The 16,405-nt window shown below is 50.1% G+C and overlaps 1 protein-coding gene across 2 annotated transcripts in view; it reads right to left on the bottom strand.

Annotated features, from left to right (window-relative positions):
* Positions 1-16,405, bottom strand: part of Cacna1a (calcium voltage-gated channel subunit alpha1 A) — a 233,803-nt gene that overhangs the window by 83,611 nt on the left and 133,787 nt on the right. The window contains exons 12-19 of one of the 2 annotated variants that reach the window (XM_035442551.1): positions 16,256-16,368; positions 14,424-14,536; positions 14,190-14,321; positions 13,843-13,915; positions 9,803-9,920; positions 9,622-9,689; positions 6,586-6,692; positions 4,598-5,272 (exon numbers count right to left, since the gene is read on the bottom strand). In XM_035442551.1, coding sequence (XP_035298442.1) covers positions 4,598-5,272; positions 6,586-6,692; positions 9,622-9,689; positions 9,803-9,920; positions 13,843-13,915; positions 14,190-14,321; positions 14,424-14,536; positions 16,256-16,368 — 1,399 coding nt within the window. Of the gene's footprint in view, positions 1-4,597; positions 5,273-6,585; positions 6,693-9,609; positions 9,690-9,802; positions 9,921-13,842; positions 13,916-14,189; positions 14,322-14,423; positions 14,537-16,255; positions 16,369-16,405 lie in introns of both variants that reach the window. The other variant, XM_035442550.1, reaches the window with a different exon arrangement.

Below are 16,405 nucleotides of genomic sequence, written 5' to 3' on the forward strand. Positions count from 1 at the left end.
TCCTGGGTGCAGGTTTCTAGGCATGCACCACCACACTCAGCTCTAAGGTTTTTGATGTCTATCAGGAAGAGAGCTTCAGCATTATTAATAATATGGAATGTGCACACTTACTGAGTGCTCATGTGATGATAAAACACTTGATATAGTCTTTTGTTGTTTTTGTGAGATGAGGTCTCTCTCCGTAGTCCTGGCTGGCCTGGAACTTTCTATGTAGACTAGACTGATCCTGAACTCACACAGATCCACCTGCTTCTGCCTCATGAGTGCTGCAAGTGTACCACCATGCCTGGTGAGTTGGTATATTCTTACTGTAATTCACCTTTCACACCTCAGAGTCTGTACCTGTGGACTGAACTGACTACAGAGTGAAAAAATATTTTAAAAATATTTATTTTTATTTTACGTATATCTGTTAGTGCCTGGATGTATGTCTCTGTGCCATATGGGTGCCTGGTACCCTCGGAGACCATAGAGGGCATTGGATCTCCTGGATCTGGAGTTACAGAAGGTTGTGAACTACCATGTGGGTGCTGGGGACTGAACCTAACTAAGTCTTCTATGCAAACAAAAAGTGCTCTTAAGTGCTTTGCTCTCTCTCCAGACCCAAGACTGGAAATATTTTAAAAACTATGTCCTAAATATATACATACAGACTTTCTCCTTGTCTCTTTCCTAAAGAATACAGAGTATATAGCTGGGTGGTGGTGACACACACTGTTAATCCCAGCGCTTGGGACAGGCAGATCTCTGAGTTCGAGGCCAACCTGGTCTAGAGAGGGAGTTCTAGGACAGCTAGGGCTACACAGAGAAACCCTGTCTGTCTCAGAAAAGAAAACACAGAACATATCAATGGTCTTGCCCAGTGCTGGTCCCTGCATGCTGCAGCAGGGATGTGCTCACTGGCATTACTTATGGGGTACACCAGCTGCTTACTGATGAGTTTACGGGCTGTTCCACAGCAGGGAATTTGTGCCTGGTACTGTAACCCTGATGAGTTCATGAATGTGCAGGTCACAGGCTCTAGAGGGGAACCTACTGTTGTTATTTTGCTAAATGGCCACATACTCAAACTGCTTTCTAAATATTTGTCTAAAAAAATAGAGTCTAGGTCTGGAGAGATGACTCAGAGGTTAACAGTACTGTCTGCTCTTCCACAGGTCCTGAGTTTAATCCCCAGCAACTACATGGTGGCTCACAACCATCTGTAATGAGATCTGGTGCCCTCTTCTGGCCTGTAGGCATACATGCAAGCAGAACACTGTATACATAATAAATAAATCTTAAAAAAAAAAAATAGCTGCCCACAGAGTGCTTGCATTGCATCAGGTATTCTAAGTCACCTGGAGATGATCTGAAGTCCACAGAGGATGACTGTGGGTTCCATGCAAATACAACACTGTTTTATAGATGGAACCCTAAAGTGTGTGGATTTTGGAATCCCAGAGGGCCTCAGAACGACCCCTAAAGACATCCAAGGATAGTTAAACTTACAACTGCTAATTCCAACCATGCTAACATTTACTGAGTACTTGCTGTTGGCTCAGCACCACACAACACAGTTTATATGTCTTCCCCCCCCCCCCGTTTAAACCTGTACATTCTAATCTACTGTTCATTCTATTTGTAGATGAAGAAATGAGGACCAGAGAGGTACAGTGACATCTGAAAGCCACACAGCCAGGCAGCGATTGGCAGGAGTATTCAGAGTCCCTGCATTTTAGCACCAGGTTCTGCTCTTGGTGTGACTGACATTCAACATTTAGAGACCTTTAAAAACTCCTCTTGGAGGGATGGAGTGTGGCTCAACTGATAAGGGTGCTTGCCTAGTGTGAGCAAAGCCCTGGGTTCCAAGCACAGCACCAAATAAAACCTGATGTGGTGGTGCATGCCTGTAATCCCAGCACTTGGGAGGCAGAAGCAGGAGGACCAGGAGTGACAGGCTGGCCTCGGCTATACCGTGAGTTCAAGGTCAGCCTGGGCCACCTGAGGTCCCATCTCAGAACAACAGAAAACCCTCCTCCCAGAACACAGCCATTCTGTCCTCATCACTCTGCCTCCTTCAGCACAGCAGCAGCAGACACAATACAAGGACAATGTTTTTTCTCACACCTTCAGCTGCTCCTTACCCTCTTAAGGGACTCAGGGTCCTACTAACCCATCTCTGGCTCTCTGCCCACCTTTCCTCACTGTCCTGTAAGCTGGCTGTCTTCAGAGTGACCCCAGGACCTAAACATGTACTGTTCTTGCCTGAAACTCTCCACTTTTCTCTAACTGCTCTTCTTGTGGTCTGCCCATCTTGGCCACATTTCTCAGAGTGCCTTGGCTACAGTTTTAATGTATTTGCCCCATCTACCCAAACTCATGTACTGGCATACATGAGGATAGTGTTCAGAGGAGATTTGGGAGGTAACTGGGGCTAGATAAGGTCTCAAGGGTAGGGCCCCGAAGATGGCATTGGTGGCATTCTAAGAGGAAAAAGAGGATGGTCACCATGGAGTGCCTTATCATGTCTGGTGGATGTAGCAAGAAGCCCTCAGAGGGGCTGGCACGTGCTCTGCAACTGCAGCCTCCAAACAAGACATTGGATAAACTTCCACTCTTTATGAATAAGTAACCTGACCTCAGGCATTTGGTTATAGCAATGGAAACGGACGAAGCCAACTCTGTAGGCCCCCACTGCCTGGAGTACTGGCTGGAATTCACAGCCTGGGCTAAAATACAGCTCACACCTTCACTGAGCGGAGGGAAACACTCAGGAGAGAAAACCAGGGAAGGATGATTTGGAACAATGGTGTTGAAGGGAGAACCTCGGGAACAGACGCAGTGCTGTAATAACTGAAGGTGCCGTGGACACTGGCAGTGGGAAGCAGGAGTGCTGGTTGGTCTCCACAGCCAGGACTAGCCCTCCAGGAAGACAGCTATCCTCTTCCTCCTCACCCCAACTTTCTCACTTCTCTCCATCTCCGAGTCAGGATTTCCCTGTGTATCCCAGGCTGTTCTGAACTTGTGGACCCCCTGCCTACCTGGTAGTGACTTTTGTCTACAGATCCTTGTCTAAAGTCATTCAGTTGAGACCTCTACATACTCAGTATGTGGTCCTGGGACCTGTGCTGATCTCCTCTTGTTAGGCACTCGGAGTCTCATGGCTTCACTGAAGCCCGAGTCCCATCTAGTGACAAGCGATGTCATACGGGCTGGAAGACACCTGACATCTCAGGACTCACACAGCAGGAGGAGAGAAAGCTCACTCTTATAGGTTGTACAAATGTCCCTTTCCCAAGGCCTGGGCCAAGAAACCAGTGTGAAGCTCTCATAGCAATATGAAGGAGGATCAAGAGGACATTAAAAACAAAAAGTAATAGTAATAATTATTATTATTTAGGTTCTCATGTAGTCCAGGGTGGTCTCAAACTCATTATGCAGCTAAGGTTGGCCTTGAAGTCCAGATCCTCCTGCCCCACCTCCTAAGTATTGGGATCACAGGAGTGACATCACAGTTGGCTTGAGGACAGTGTTTTATAACAGGATGTCTCTATCAACACAGAAGTCCCTGGGCTCTCTATAGAGAATCACTTCAGGGTCTTCCATAAGCACTACAAAATGTTATGAGAAGGATAAGAAAACGTGGCTACTGGTCGGGTATACTGTCACAGACGATACCTCCCCTTATGTCTGAGAGATCAGATTCCCATGACCACCCTCAAGTAAGCAAAGGGCTGGCAAAATGACAGTTGCAGGTGCTGAGTCCCCAGTGCTTCACACGCCCTACAGCCCATGTGAGCCGTTGGAGGTGACTTATTTAATTCTAGCAACGACTCAGTCATTTCTAGGTAGTTACATCCTCAGGGGAGAACACTGATGTCAAGAGTGCACCGGTTCAAGAGTAAGCAGCAAACAATGAAAAAGCTGTAGGAATCTCGTGGGGACTACGGGCTCTCCTTAGGTCTGTTTGTGTAAGACGACAGATGGCAGGGTCCTAGACTTTTTTTTTTTTTTTTTTTTCCGAGATAGGGTTTCTCTGTGTAGCTTTGGAGCCTATCCTGGCACTCGCTCTGGAGACCAGGCTGGCCTCGAACTCACAGAGATCCGCCTGCCTCTGCTTCCCAAGTGCTGGGATTAAAGGCGTGCGCCACCAACGCCCGGCTCCTAGACTTTTTGTATATAACGCTGAGATGGGGTATATAGTTCCTTGGTGGAGTCCCTGCTTAGAATCCTGCAGTAAAGGGCTCAGGGCGTGGCTCAGCAGTAGAGGGCTGGCCTAGAGTTCCCTGGTGCGGAGCTAGGTGTGGCTCAGTGATAGAGTGCCAGGCTAGAATTCCTCTGTGACAGGATGGCTCTGCTGCAGAGAGCCATCCTAAAATCCTCCAGTGAGGGGCGTGACTCTTACACAGAATATGAGGCCCTGGGTTCATTCTAGCCCTGAACTGCATCTGTTTCCCCATCTGCTAACCCGGCTGTGGCCACTGGGGGTACATCCCCGAATCTTACAGGATGCTGGGCCTAGTGACTGTCACCCTAAGCTACTAGGGAAACTCTTCGGCCCGGAGAGAGTTGAAGGCCCACCTGGGCACCCAGATCCCTCCCGGAGCCCACTCACTTCCTGCGCCGGTGCCTGCGCTCCCTGTCGTCGTGAGCGGGCGGCCCGTGTCGATGTCGCCGCCTGCGTTCTCCATCATCGCCGTCGCCGTCTGCAGCGCGGGCTGGCCTGGCGGCTTCGCGGGGACGCGGCCTGCGCTCCGGCCTGTCTTCGGGTTCGTCCCCGGGCCGGCGGCGCGCGCGATGGCGTCGAGGCTCCCCGTCGGCCACAGGCCGGTGCGTGTGGCGGCGGGGCGCGTCCCCGGCCTTGGCGCGCTCGGTGTCCGCGTCCCAGGGCGCGTGCTCGCGGGGCGGCACGTGCTCGCGCTGCTGCGGCTCGCTCTCGCGGCCGTACGGGCCTTCCCGGCCAGGGGCGCGCTCAGGGCTCCCTGTCCAGGCGCGCCGTGCGTCGGGGTCGCGCGCGCTCTCGCGGGGCCGCGCGGTCGTGCGCAGCGCGTCGGGCGCGCGGCTCTTGTTGGTGTTGTTGTTGCGGTTCTCCTGCGGGTCCACCACGAGCGGCCGGTCCAGGTGCGTCTTGACGTCCGGCCGCAGCGGGCGCGCGTAGGCGGTGGGCCAGCGCTCAGCCGCGTCCCCGTACAGCGCCTCGCGGCTGGCCAGCAGGTTCTGCTTGCGCATCTCGCTGGTGCGCTGCTCCCACACCGATTTGGCGGGCTTCTGGTTCTTCTGCTGCTCCTTCCTGCAAAGCACGAAGTGGGCTGCATGCTGTACCGTGCGGCCGTGTCGGATAACAAGGGCTGCGACCCTCACCCCCGTGGGTTCGTTCAACATTTATTACATTGATGTGTTTGTATGTGGGTGTTCCCTGTTCGGTTCTCTTCTTTCTCTGTGTGAGCTCCTAGGGACTGAATTCAGGTCTTTACCAGCGGAGCCATCTTACTGACCTTTCCATTTGGATTGCTGATTAGGTCAGTTTCCCACATCCGCTTCCCTTCAGGGATGTGGCTCTGAATGAGGGTGTTTGAGAACCTTCCTTTAATGAAGACAGTTTCCCTGTTACTGCCTCTGATCCACAGAGAAATAAATGTCTGCCCTTCCTTTAGGTATGACTTGAAACCAGCGGCACCCACCACCCTACCCTGCTCAGTCCTCATCACATTGGCATGGGCAGCCCAGGATCTTGAATCTGATCTTCAGGCCCGCATAACCATCCCCACCCCAAGGCTGTCATCCCCAAGAACAACCAGAGGGCGCCTGCGAGCATTCAAATCTGGTCTAGACACTCCACTGCTCAAGAGCCCTCTCTGGCTCTCACTTAATTAGGAGCCCAAACCCCTGAAACCAGAGCCCGAGTTTTCTAGATGGCCTCCAAGGCCTTGCCTACTCTGTTCTTACATCACATCTGTCTCCTCACCCCTTTCCCAGCCATGCTAGTGTCTTCCCTATTCCTGAAACACCCCGCCTCAGAGCCTTCCTTCCCTCTCTTGCTGGCTCTCTCATCTCCTTTGAGCTCTGTTAGGCTGAGGCCCTGCCTAACACGGTTGTTTGTCTTCTGGAGACAGGATGTTACTAAGCCTAGTCTGGATCCAGCTGTCCTTGAACTCATACAGACCCGTTCCTGCCTCCAGAGTGAGGTGTATGCCACCACACCTGGCTATAAAGTCACAACTTTGGGGGCTGGAGTGAAGCTCAGTGGCAGAGCACTGGCCTGGGATGCACACACAGGGCACAGAACAGCAGTGCAGCCCAGATTCCCCTCCCTGCCCCTTCCCAGCTGCTCCTTGGAGGCTCCACAGTGAGTCATTTATTCACCTGTCCTGCTCACTTATCATCTCCTGCACTCAAACAGCTACACACAGGTGTCCCGAACCCCAACAAGGATGCTTCTTTCCCAGCAATTACAACAGGACCAGGTGCATAGTAGATGTTCATTAAATACCCAGTGACAGTGGGTGACAGGACAAAGGCACCTCCCAGGCTCAGCATTTAGGGGCCACCTTAACCCTCCCCACATCCTTGCCTGAACGGCACCAGAGGCTTGGGGACACTTACACAGCTATAGACATGTTGGCCGCAGACAGGGGACTCACTTCTGCTACCTCCTTGGCTTTCTGTAGTGCCAGTTTCTGGTTGGCTGCCTCCTCCTCCTCTTGTTCATCCTAGGAAGCAAATGGGATTCATGTTCACAAGAACAAGCCTGGGGGCTCACTTCCCACTTTGCTGCCAGCCAGGGGCAAAATCTGAAGTACTGAGAACCAAGTTTGGCCTGGGCCTTAACCAGTTGGAACTAAGGTCCCTAGTCAGACTGGGTGGTGAAATGTATTGCCACCCCCTTGTGTGTGGGCTGGCTCACTAGCTTATTAACCCTTTAAGCCCAGGCTGGCCTTGAACTTGAGATCATCCTGGGCCAGCCTCCCCAGTGCTGGGATAATAGTCATATGCAAGCATGCCTGGCTCCCTCTACATCTGTCCCCCCAATTCCTTTTTTGGTGCTGGGGATGAACCCCAAGGCTTTGTGACAGCTAGAAAGGGGCTGTTACTGGGCTGCACCCCTAGTCCTGTGTCTGATCTATCATCAGCCTGTGGGAAGATGAGGGGAGAGGGCTGGGCTCTGTGCTTCAGTCCATTTCCTAGATGGTTGGGGAGTCAGAAAAACCATCAAAGGCTGGGCATGCTGGCCAAGCCTTTAATCCAGCAATTATGAGGCAGAGGCTGGTAGATTTCTATAAGATCAAGACCAACCTGGTCTACAGAACTAGTTCTAGAACAGCCAGGGTTATAAAGTGAGATCCTGTCTCAAGGGGAAAAAAAAGAAGAAAAATCCACCAATGGAAAGACAGAGAGAAAACAAGTAAGAAACAGAAAAACAAACCCACCAATAAGAGGAGCCTTGGGGTGGGGTTTCAGGGTGGCTGCCACCACCTTCCGGGCTCTTCTAGGGCCAGGAATAACCTTCACCTTAAAATCTGTCAGTGACAGGGAAACTAGGCATCCCCTCTCCACACTGAAAACGCAGGTTCCCAGGCCCCAGCAGCACCTGCAGACCCAGCACCTCCTCTCAGATTCTACATTTTTCAGCAAGCTCTGGGGAGGGTATGAAGCACACTCAGGTTTGAGCACCTCGTATGTAGTGGAGAAAACCACAAGTTCCAGATTCAGACAGCCTGGGTTCAAATCCCAGCCTTTCCACTTACTGTGGTGCAACCTTCAGCAAATCTCTTAACTTGTGTGTCTCTTTATTACCTAAACTTCAAGGACCCCCTGACCCACTCCACTGTACTTTTCTCCTCAGCACTGTCTGATAAACATGGTTTACAAACATGTCTGATTTCTGGCCTGCCTCCACAGCCTGAATTCCTGAGCCAACAGGCCTTTGCTTCATTCACTGCTATGCCCCAGGCTTCTAGGCCAGGGCTATCTATGCTCACTGCAGGTGCTCAATACATTAATATTGGATGAGATGTATGTGTAGAGTAGGGCTTGAGGATTACAACCGTGAAACCTGTGTAACACGGATGAAGGGGAGGACTAGGGTTTGTAGGGGAGTGGCCACCTTCACTTTGGAATGTAGCTGGCCTGCCTTTCCATGCCAGCCTCCTGTATTTTGTATGCCTGTGATGATACATGCCAGACAGCTTCATGGTGGCTCAATTCTTGGCTTTGTGCCTGGGGTGGGAGACTTCCGCTTTTCCCTGCCGGAGGTGGGGCTGGGAAATCCTCCCTCCCTCCTGCCAGGGCCAACAGATGGAGGGTTGGCAGCCCCTACCCCTGTAGTCCTACTGTCTTGAGTTCTGAGGCACTGGGGATGAGGCTGTGAAGCTGAAAGGAGCCCCAAGGCTGGGAGGAAGACCTGGTCTGCAAGCATTGCTAGTGTGTTTTAATTTTGCAAAGCTAGCCATAACTGCAAAGAAAAAGCCTCTGTCCCTGGCACCAAGTACCACCTCTGTGGTTTCTTCTCAAAGGCAGATGCACCCATCTCTGGACACACAGCCTCCACTGGCAGCCCTGTTCATGGGCTATCCCCACCAGGGAGCATGAGATGTATTGCTGAAAGCAGTGTTACCTCCCATCTCCTGTGCCTGACTGATGGAGACCTGATGATACCTAGGCTGCCTTGAGTGGTATGTCACATGGTATCCCCAGATAATTCACTATTGCTGAGTATGAATGAAACCTGGGATTCCATCTCACTCAGGTGGCTTTTCTTCCCACCTCCAAATTCTCCCTGTCCCATCTCACCTCCTCAGCCCTTTGGTATATGGCACATCCATCTACCCTCCCTGGCCTCAATTTTCCCACCTGTGGAGTGAGGATATATATATATATATATATATATATATATATATATATATATATATATACAGTTTTTTTGAAGACAGGCTCTTGCTATGTAGCATAGCCTGGTCTTAAACTTGCAATCCTCCTGTCTCTGTGCTTTGCTCACAGGGATGTGCCACCATGCCTGCTGCATGCTGCTTTAGGTAGTGGACGAGGGACTTTGTGTCTGACCCTCCAAAGGGAGACTAGAGTAGTGCCTGGCACCAAACAACCACAGTTTTTCACTATTATCCCTTGGAAGACATTTCATCTGGCCAGCTCCTCAGCACATGGGCACAAGTGATAAATATGTCCTCAGCCCCATTCTCTGTCCTCCCAGGAAGCTGACCTGTGTGCATCCTGTCTCTTGGCCTCCTATCAACTGTCCCCTGGCAGGCTCCATATGGAAGCCAGAGGAGGGCAGAGTGGGAAGCATTCCTGGTTGCGGTATCTGAGTCTTGCCATGGTTCCTGTGTTTCCAGAGGTCCAGTGCTACCCGAAGCCTTATCAAGTCACTCCTTGCCTCGTGCCCATTACCCTGGAACTCCTTATTCCTCAAGCCCTTGGATGCAGCTGGCTCTGTGTCCTCAGTAGTCATCTTGCTATCCCCTTCACCTTCTGGGCTGTAAAGTGGCTTGATCAGGGATGGCATGGCTCCAGGAGATGTGCCTAGTGCTCCCATCCCCAGCGAGAGCCATGACCCCACCCCCACATCCCTCCAAACCCTGCTGTCATGATCTGCCACGAGCAGGTGGTCACTGTGTCCTCCACCTTGGTGAGTTCCTGGGCATTGGCCAGGTTGTCCACTGCGATGGCCAAGAACACATTCAGCAGGGTGTCTGTATGGCGAGTCAGGGAAAGCAGCCGATGGAAGTACCGCCTGGAGCCTGTGCATCTGGGTCCCTCCTCCTCCGCCCACACCCAGTCTGTCCCTGGCCCCCATGAAGGATACAGTTCCCAAACAGGGTGAGGACGATGAAGTAGATGGAGAACACCATGCCACCCTGCACGCCCCCCTGAGATTTGATCCCATCATACATGACCTCATTCCAATCCTCGCCCGTCAGGATCTGAAAGACAGAGACAAACACACAGCCAAATCCCTCTCAGCCAGCAACTCACTGGAGCCACAGCTGCAGCCACGGTCCGTCACCCCAAACCCCACCCAGGTCTTCATCAACCCCATGTGAACTCCTGTTTCTGTGCCTGTAACCGGGGGTTCTCAGCTTGGCTGTGGGAAATAGGGGACTTGCTGTAATCCTGTCTTCTCAGATGTGACACAAGCGTTTGTTGTGGGCTGAGTGGGTCAGGGCACAAGCTCAGCTCCCAGTGAGTTGGTATTTGGCAATTTAGCAAGACCCTATCTTAACAAACACACAAACAACCACAATTTTGAACTGCAGGGGCCCTGGGGATGTCACTCATTGGCAGAGTCCTTGCCTAGCTTGTCATTTAACATAGTTCTTGGACCTGTGAGAAGTAACTGGGATGACATGGGATTATGAGAGTGAAGCCTGTATGATTGTGGGGTTCCTGTTAATATAAGAAGAAAAAAGAGAGAGGGCTGGGGATGTAGCTCAGACAAGGTTTCTTCTGTGTAGCTCTGGCTGTCCTGGAACTCACAGAGGTCACCTGCCTCTGTCTCCCAAGTGCTGGGATTAAAGGCGTGCACCACCACTGCCTGGCCAAAACCTGGGGTCCTATCCCCAGGATTGCTTAAACCAGGCATGTGACACAAGCCTGTCATCTCAGCACTGGGGAGGTAGAGGCATGAAGAAGAGGAATTCAAGCACAGCCTTAGCTATATTGCTAGCACGAGGCTAGCCTGAGATACATGAGACCCTGTCACAAAAAAAGGAAACAAAAAGGTAATTTGGTGCTGTAGAGATGGCTCCTTGGTTAAGAACACTAGCTGGTCTTCCAGAGGTCCTGAGTTCAATTCCCAGCAACCACATGGTGGTTCACAGCCATCTGTAATAAGATCTGGTGCCCCCTGCTGGCCTGCAGAGGTACATGCAGACAAAACACTGTATACATAATAAGTAAATAAATCTTTAAAAAAGGTGGGATGGGTATTTACAGAGCAAGATTTCACTGTGAATAGCTATGGTTCAATCTTGTGAGGCGAGGGACCTAGGGTGTTTACCCACTCAGGACTGCACCTATGACAGTGTACAAAGGCAGGTCACACACTGGGATTAAACAGCTGGCATAAAAAGGCATCGGTCCCCCACTGATGATGAGCATGAAAGAGATCGAGGGGACACCAGGCTTTTGTGTGTGTGTGTGTGTGTGTGTGTGTGTGTGTGTGTGTGTGTGTGTGTGTAAGGTAGGGTTTTGTGTAGCTAGTTGCCCTCAAACTCCCCAAATAACTGAAGATGACATTGAATACCTGCTCCTCTTGCTTCTATCACTCCAGTGCGGGGGTGACAGGCATGTACCACCATGGCTGGCTCCCAAAAGATATTTGAGCAGTGCTCAAATGCTTAAAAAAAAACTGAGGGTGTGATGTGAGTTCATATAGGTTCAACACTGAAAGACATACACCACAGTCTCATTCAGACAGGCTGAGAGCGTTGACCTAGAGAATGGGCTAGCTGATGAGAGGCAGAGAAGTGGGGAGGGAGAGACACTACATCTTACATACTGCTATGGGAGATGCTCTGGGTTTTGTTTGTGGTGTTGAGCCCAGGGCCACACACACTGTGTTAGCACTCTACCATGCCACCGTTCCTACCCTGTGTAGACAATCATCCCATAGCCTTTAAAAGGTTCTCGTTCTCTTTTAAAAGACTTTTTAAAAAGTGTGTGTGTGTGTGTATGTGTGTGTGTGTGTGTGAGTGTGTGTGTGTGTGTGTGTGTGTGTGTGTGTATGAGTGTAGATGTCCTCAGGGCCAAGAGCGTGTCAGATTCCTTGGAGCTGGACTTAAAGGTGGTTGTGAGCCTCGTACATGGGAACTGAACTCAGGCCCTCTGAGCAGTACATGCTATTCACTGCTCCCTCCCTCCCTCCCTCTCTCCCTCCCTCCCTCCCTCCCTCCCTCCCTCCCTCCCTCCCTGCCTGCCTGCCTTTTCCTTTCAGAGTCTCTCTATATGGCCTAGGCTGTCTTCAAATTTAAATTACATTTATGTATTTATTTAGCGTGTGTGAGAATGTTCACGTGCATGCCATAGTGCTAGTATGGAGGTCGGAAGATAACATGTAGAAGTCAGTTCTCTCCTTCCACCATGTGAGTGAGTCCCAGAGATCAAACCCAATTTGTCAGGCTTGGCAACAAACACCTCTGCCTATTTGGGAATCTCATTGGTCCATGGACCTTTTAATTTTCTTGAGTTGGGGTCTCACTCTGTAGACCAGGCTGGCCTCAAACTGACAGAGATCCACCTGTTTCTGCTTCCCAAATGTTGGGAATATACCATCATACACTTTGTGTCTTTTAAAAAGAAAAAAATACAACACCCAAGTTCCCTTCCTTCTGTCCATAGTCTCCTGAGGATGAAGGAAATAGGAAATAATTCTAGAATGTTCTGCTGTGGCCAGGCTTCTCAGCCTGCACTGTTGGTCAGCGATAGGTCATTCTGTAGGAGGGCCAACCTGTGACTTGCCCACTGCTGAACAGTCCTGGCCTCCAGCTACCAGATGCCAATGTCATTCGCCCATCCAACTAGGTATGACCATCAACAGTGTCTGCAGGCAATGCCCTGTGTCCCTGGGGGACTGTAGCCTCCTTGGAGCTTGATCCTGTCAATCACTCTCTGACTCGGGACATTGCTTCACAGCTGTCCTCTCTCAAGCCCACCTTGCAGCCTTTTTAAGAAAAGGAAGGATGGAGGCCATATATATATATATATATATATATATATATATATATATTTTCCCTTCTCCTCTAAAGAAGTGATTTGAGTAAGTCTAGAGATCTCTGATGGGCCAGTTCCCAAGCCTCAGTGTAGGTGCCCCAAGAGGACACAGCCTCCTTATCCCAGAAAATGTGGAGACACTTGCTTCTAAGATAGGCAGATGTATTAACCAGGCCTTTCCCTTTTTGTTTTGGGTGTGGTCTCACAGTCTGGCCTTGAATTGTAGATCCTCCAGTCTCAGTCTCCGGAGTAGTGGGATTACAGGTGTGTACCACTACCCCAGGTTCTCTTTTCTTTTGGGTTTTCCTTCCCAGCCCTCTCATTTCCCCTCCATCCTCTCTTTTTTCAACAGTGTTATATGTAGCCCAGGCTGACCCCCAAGCTCACTATGCATTGGGAACTCCTACATCCTCTTGCTCCAACCTTAAGTCCTGGGATGCCAGCCAGTGTGCCTTCTGTCCAGCCAGATCTACTGGCTGTATTGACACTTAAGTAGCTAGAGCCCTGCAGACCGTGGAGGGATGGTTTGGCCCTGGGGAAGTCAATTCCTAGAGATGGGAAAGAATTTGACCATTGCTATGATACAAAACAGCTCACTCTGACAGCTCTGTCAAAGTCCTCTTTCCAGTCATTACAGCAGGGGCCAGACACTCCTTTACCTGCTTCTTCTTGTGCAAAGTGAAATTAATAATAATAATAATAATAATAATAATAATAATAATAATAATAATAAAACACAAGCAAGGCTCTTTGGTACTCCAACTGGTCCTGGTGCTGTCCTATGTGGTCCTATATGGTATCCTATACTCTCTTGGGATACACAATAGACAAGCTATCCTCTCTCCTGCATGCGTGCGTGCGTGCGTGCGTGCGTGCGTGCGTGCGTGCGTGTGTGTGTGTGTGTGTGTGTGTATGTGTGTGTGTGTGTGTGTGTGTGTGTATGTACTTGGGCTGGAATTTAGGGCCTCATCTGTGTTAAATAAATGCTCTAACACTGAGCTGCATCTCCAGCAACAATAAAAACAGGCATTCCAAAACAGTGGGAAAGGAAGGAATTTAGGGTTGCTCCTGGGCTTCTGGGCAGCTCTTTGTCCTGTGGTTAGGGGCCTGCATCAGGGCTGAGGAAGTTCATACCTGAAACACAGTCATTATTGCTGCTGGGAAAGTATCGAAGTTGGTGGGAGGAGTCCCCTCATCAAAATTAAACCTGTGGACAGCAAGAACACTTTATGTTAGCGCTCCTTCTCTGAAGGCTTGGTTCAGCTTCTAGTTTCCATGGTAACATCTGGAGTATCTCTGTTCCCCAGGAAGATACTGTACTTGGTACCCAGAAGCCCACAAGCCTAGATGACCATTCCCATCCTGAGGGCAAGTCACCAGATGGAGGTCAGCTTGAAGGGGCCAGGTGGTGGCAGCCGGGTATGTCATGGGAACTGAGCTGGAGTTCCGGGTGGGGTGTCCAGATGTCAGGCAGTACTTACTGGCCACCGAACAGCTGCATCCCCAAGAGGGCAAAGACAACAATGAACAGGAAGAGGAGGAACAACAGACTTATGATGGACTTCATGGAGTTGAGAAGGGAGACAACCAGGTTTCTGAGAGATGCCCAGTACCTGTGACAGAAGCCAAGGCGGGGATCAGACCAGGGATATGCACGCTGGGCTGGGCGCCCTCCTCATCCATTTGTCAGAATGCTAAGAAACCTCAACACTTACTTTGTGACTTTGAAAATTCGCAATAACCTGAGAGCTCTTAACACACTGATTCCAAAAGATGTACCAGGTTTTATGACAGCCCAGATGACTTCAAAGATGCTCCCGATGATGACCTGCAACAGAGAACTCAGGCTCAAGGTCACTGGTAGCCTCAGGACTCCTACCCATTCCCAGGACCTGACCCAGGTCCACCCCTCAGAAAACATAGGCTATCAGGAAGTCACCAGACTCAGGGTTTGGCTTATAGGAAGGCTGTGAAGCTGGTAAGAAGTGGGTCACTTGGGATCAAATCCCCTCCTCCTTTAGGTTGTTTCTGTTAGGTTTTGTTTGTGAGTAGGGTTTCTTCATGTGGCCCTGACTGTCTTGAAGCTCATTCTGTAGATGAGGCTGACCTCTTACTCAGAGATACATCTACCTCTGCCTCTGCGTGATGGAATTAAAGGCGTGCACCATCACACCTGGGCATCTGTCAGGTACTTTGTCACAGTGACTGACAGATGGTGGGCCCAAAACTCATCTTTTTCCTCTACATTTTTATTTATTTATTAAAAGCTCATATATGCCTGCTATTCCAGCACTTGCGAGATGGAGACAGGAGTATCACTGGGAGTTGGAGGCCAGCTGTTTCAAACACACACACACACACACACACACACACACACACACACACACACACACACACACACACACGAGAAACTCACACACTACCAAATTAACCCTCTGGGTACACAGCTCAGAGGCATCTGAAAGAGCCTATTGTCTGCACAACTCCAGGTCAGCTTGCAGCCTCAGAGGTGCCCCACCCTCCCTCCCCCCCTGAGCCTGTGCTGGTGACCTCTGATCTGCTTCCTGTCTGTGGTCTGCCTCGTTGGCCATGTCATAGAAATGGAGTTAGATGATATGTAACCTTTGATGTTGGGTTTTCTTCAAGGTTCTCTAGTATTTTAATTTATATTTATTTATTTTAGATTATTCATTATTTATTGTTATTGTGAATATGATTGAGTGTTTTGCTACAATCTGTGGAGGGCAGAGGATAACTTGCAGGAGTTGTTTCTCTTCTTGTACCATGAGGGTCCTGGGAGTAGAACTCAGGTCATCAGGCTTGGCAGCAAGCACCTTTACCCACTGAGCCATCTTGCTGACACAAGATTTTTTTTTTAACAGAGTATCATGTAGTCCACATTGGCCTTGAACTCATTATGTAGCCAGCCCAAGCTGGCCTTGAACTATGAAGTAAACACTAATCTTGAATTTTATACTGTGGTAAACAGAATCTCTACCTCACAAGTGTTGGGATTAAAGGTGCAAACTACCATGTCTGGCCTTGAGTTTTTGAGACAGGGTTTCTCTGTGTATCCCTGGCTGTCCTGGCACTTGCTCCTTAGACCAGGCTGGCTTCGAACTCACAGAGATCCACCTGCCTCTGCCTCCCGAGCGCTGGGACTAAAGGCGTGCGATACTATCACCCGGCTGCCTTGGGTTTTTGAAATAGAAACTAGTTCCATTTTTTCCATGCTCATGGCAAAACTGCTGGGCTCTCCACTTCTACTAAGACAGTTTAAGCTGTCCCTTCTGAGTGACAGCAGCTGGGTGTCCTCGATGCCCCCTCCTTCCTCCTCCATGCACAGCACATCCAGAGGTGATGTCAGCCTCTTGATCCCACCTTCATTTCATTTCAGCTCTTACTAGGCAGCCTAGGCCTGTCTTAGACGTAGGTCAGGACTGAAGCTGTGAAACACATCTGGCTCCCTCTACTTTCACAAGAAGTCCCCAGGTATCAGCTATTGCTGATAAGATCCAGGAGAGGCCTGAGAAAATACAGTACTCACCCCACAGTCAAAGCAGTTGAAGGAAGAGTGGAAGTAAGGCCGCGTCCCAAGCCCATACATTTTTATAAACATTTCGGACATAAAGAGTCCTAAGAAAATGAATTCTGCATAGTCTGAAAGGAAAAGGAAGAGGTGTGGGTTAGGCCATTG

The sequence above is a fragment of the Cricetulus griseus genome, chromosome 3 (genome assembly GCF_003668045.3).
Source record: "Cricetulus griseus strain 17A/GY chromosome 3, alternate assembly CriGri-PICRH-1.0, whole genome shotgun sequence".
In the NCBI taxonomy this organism is placed as follows: Eukaryota; Metazoa; Chordata; class Mammalia; order Rodentia; family Cricetidae; genus Cricetulus; species Cricetulus griseus.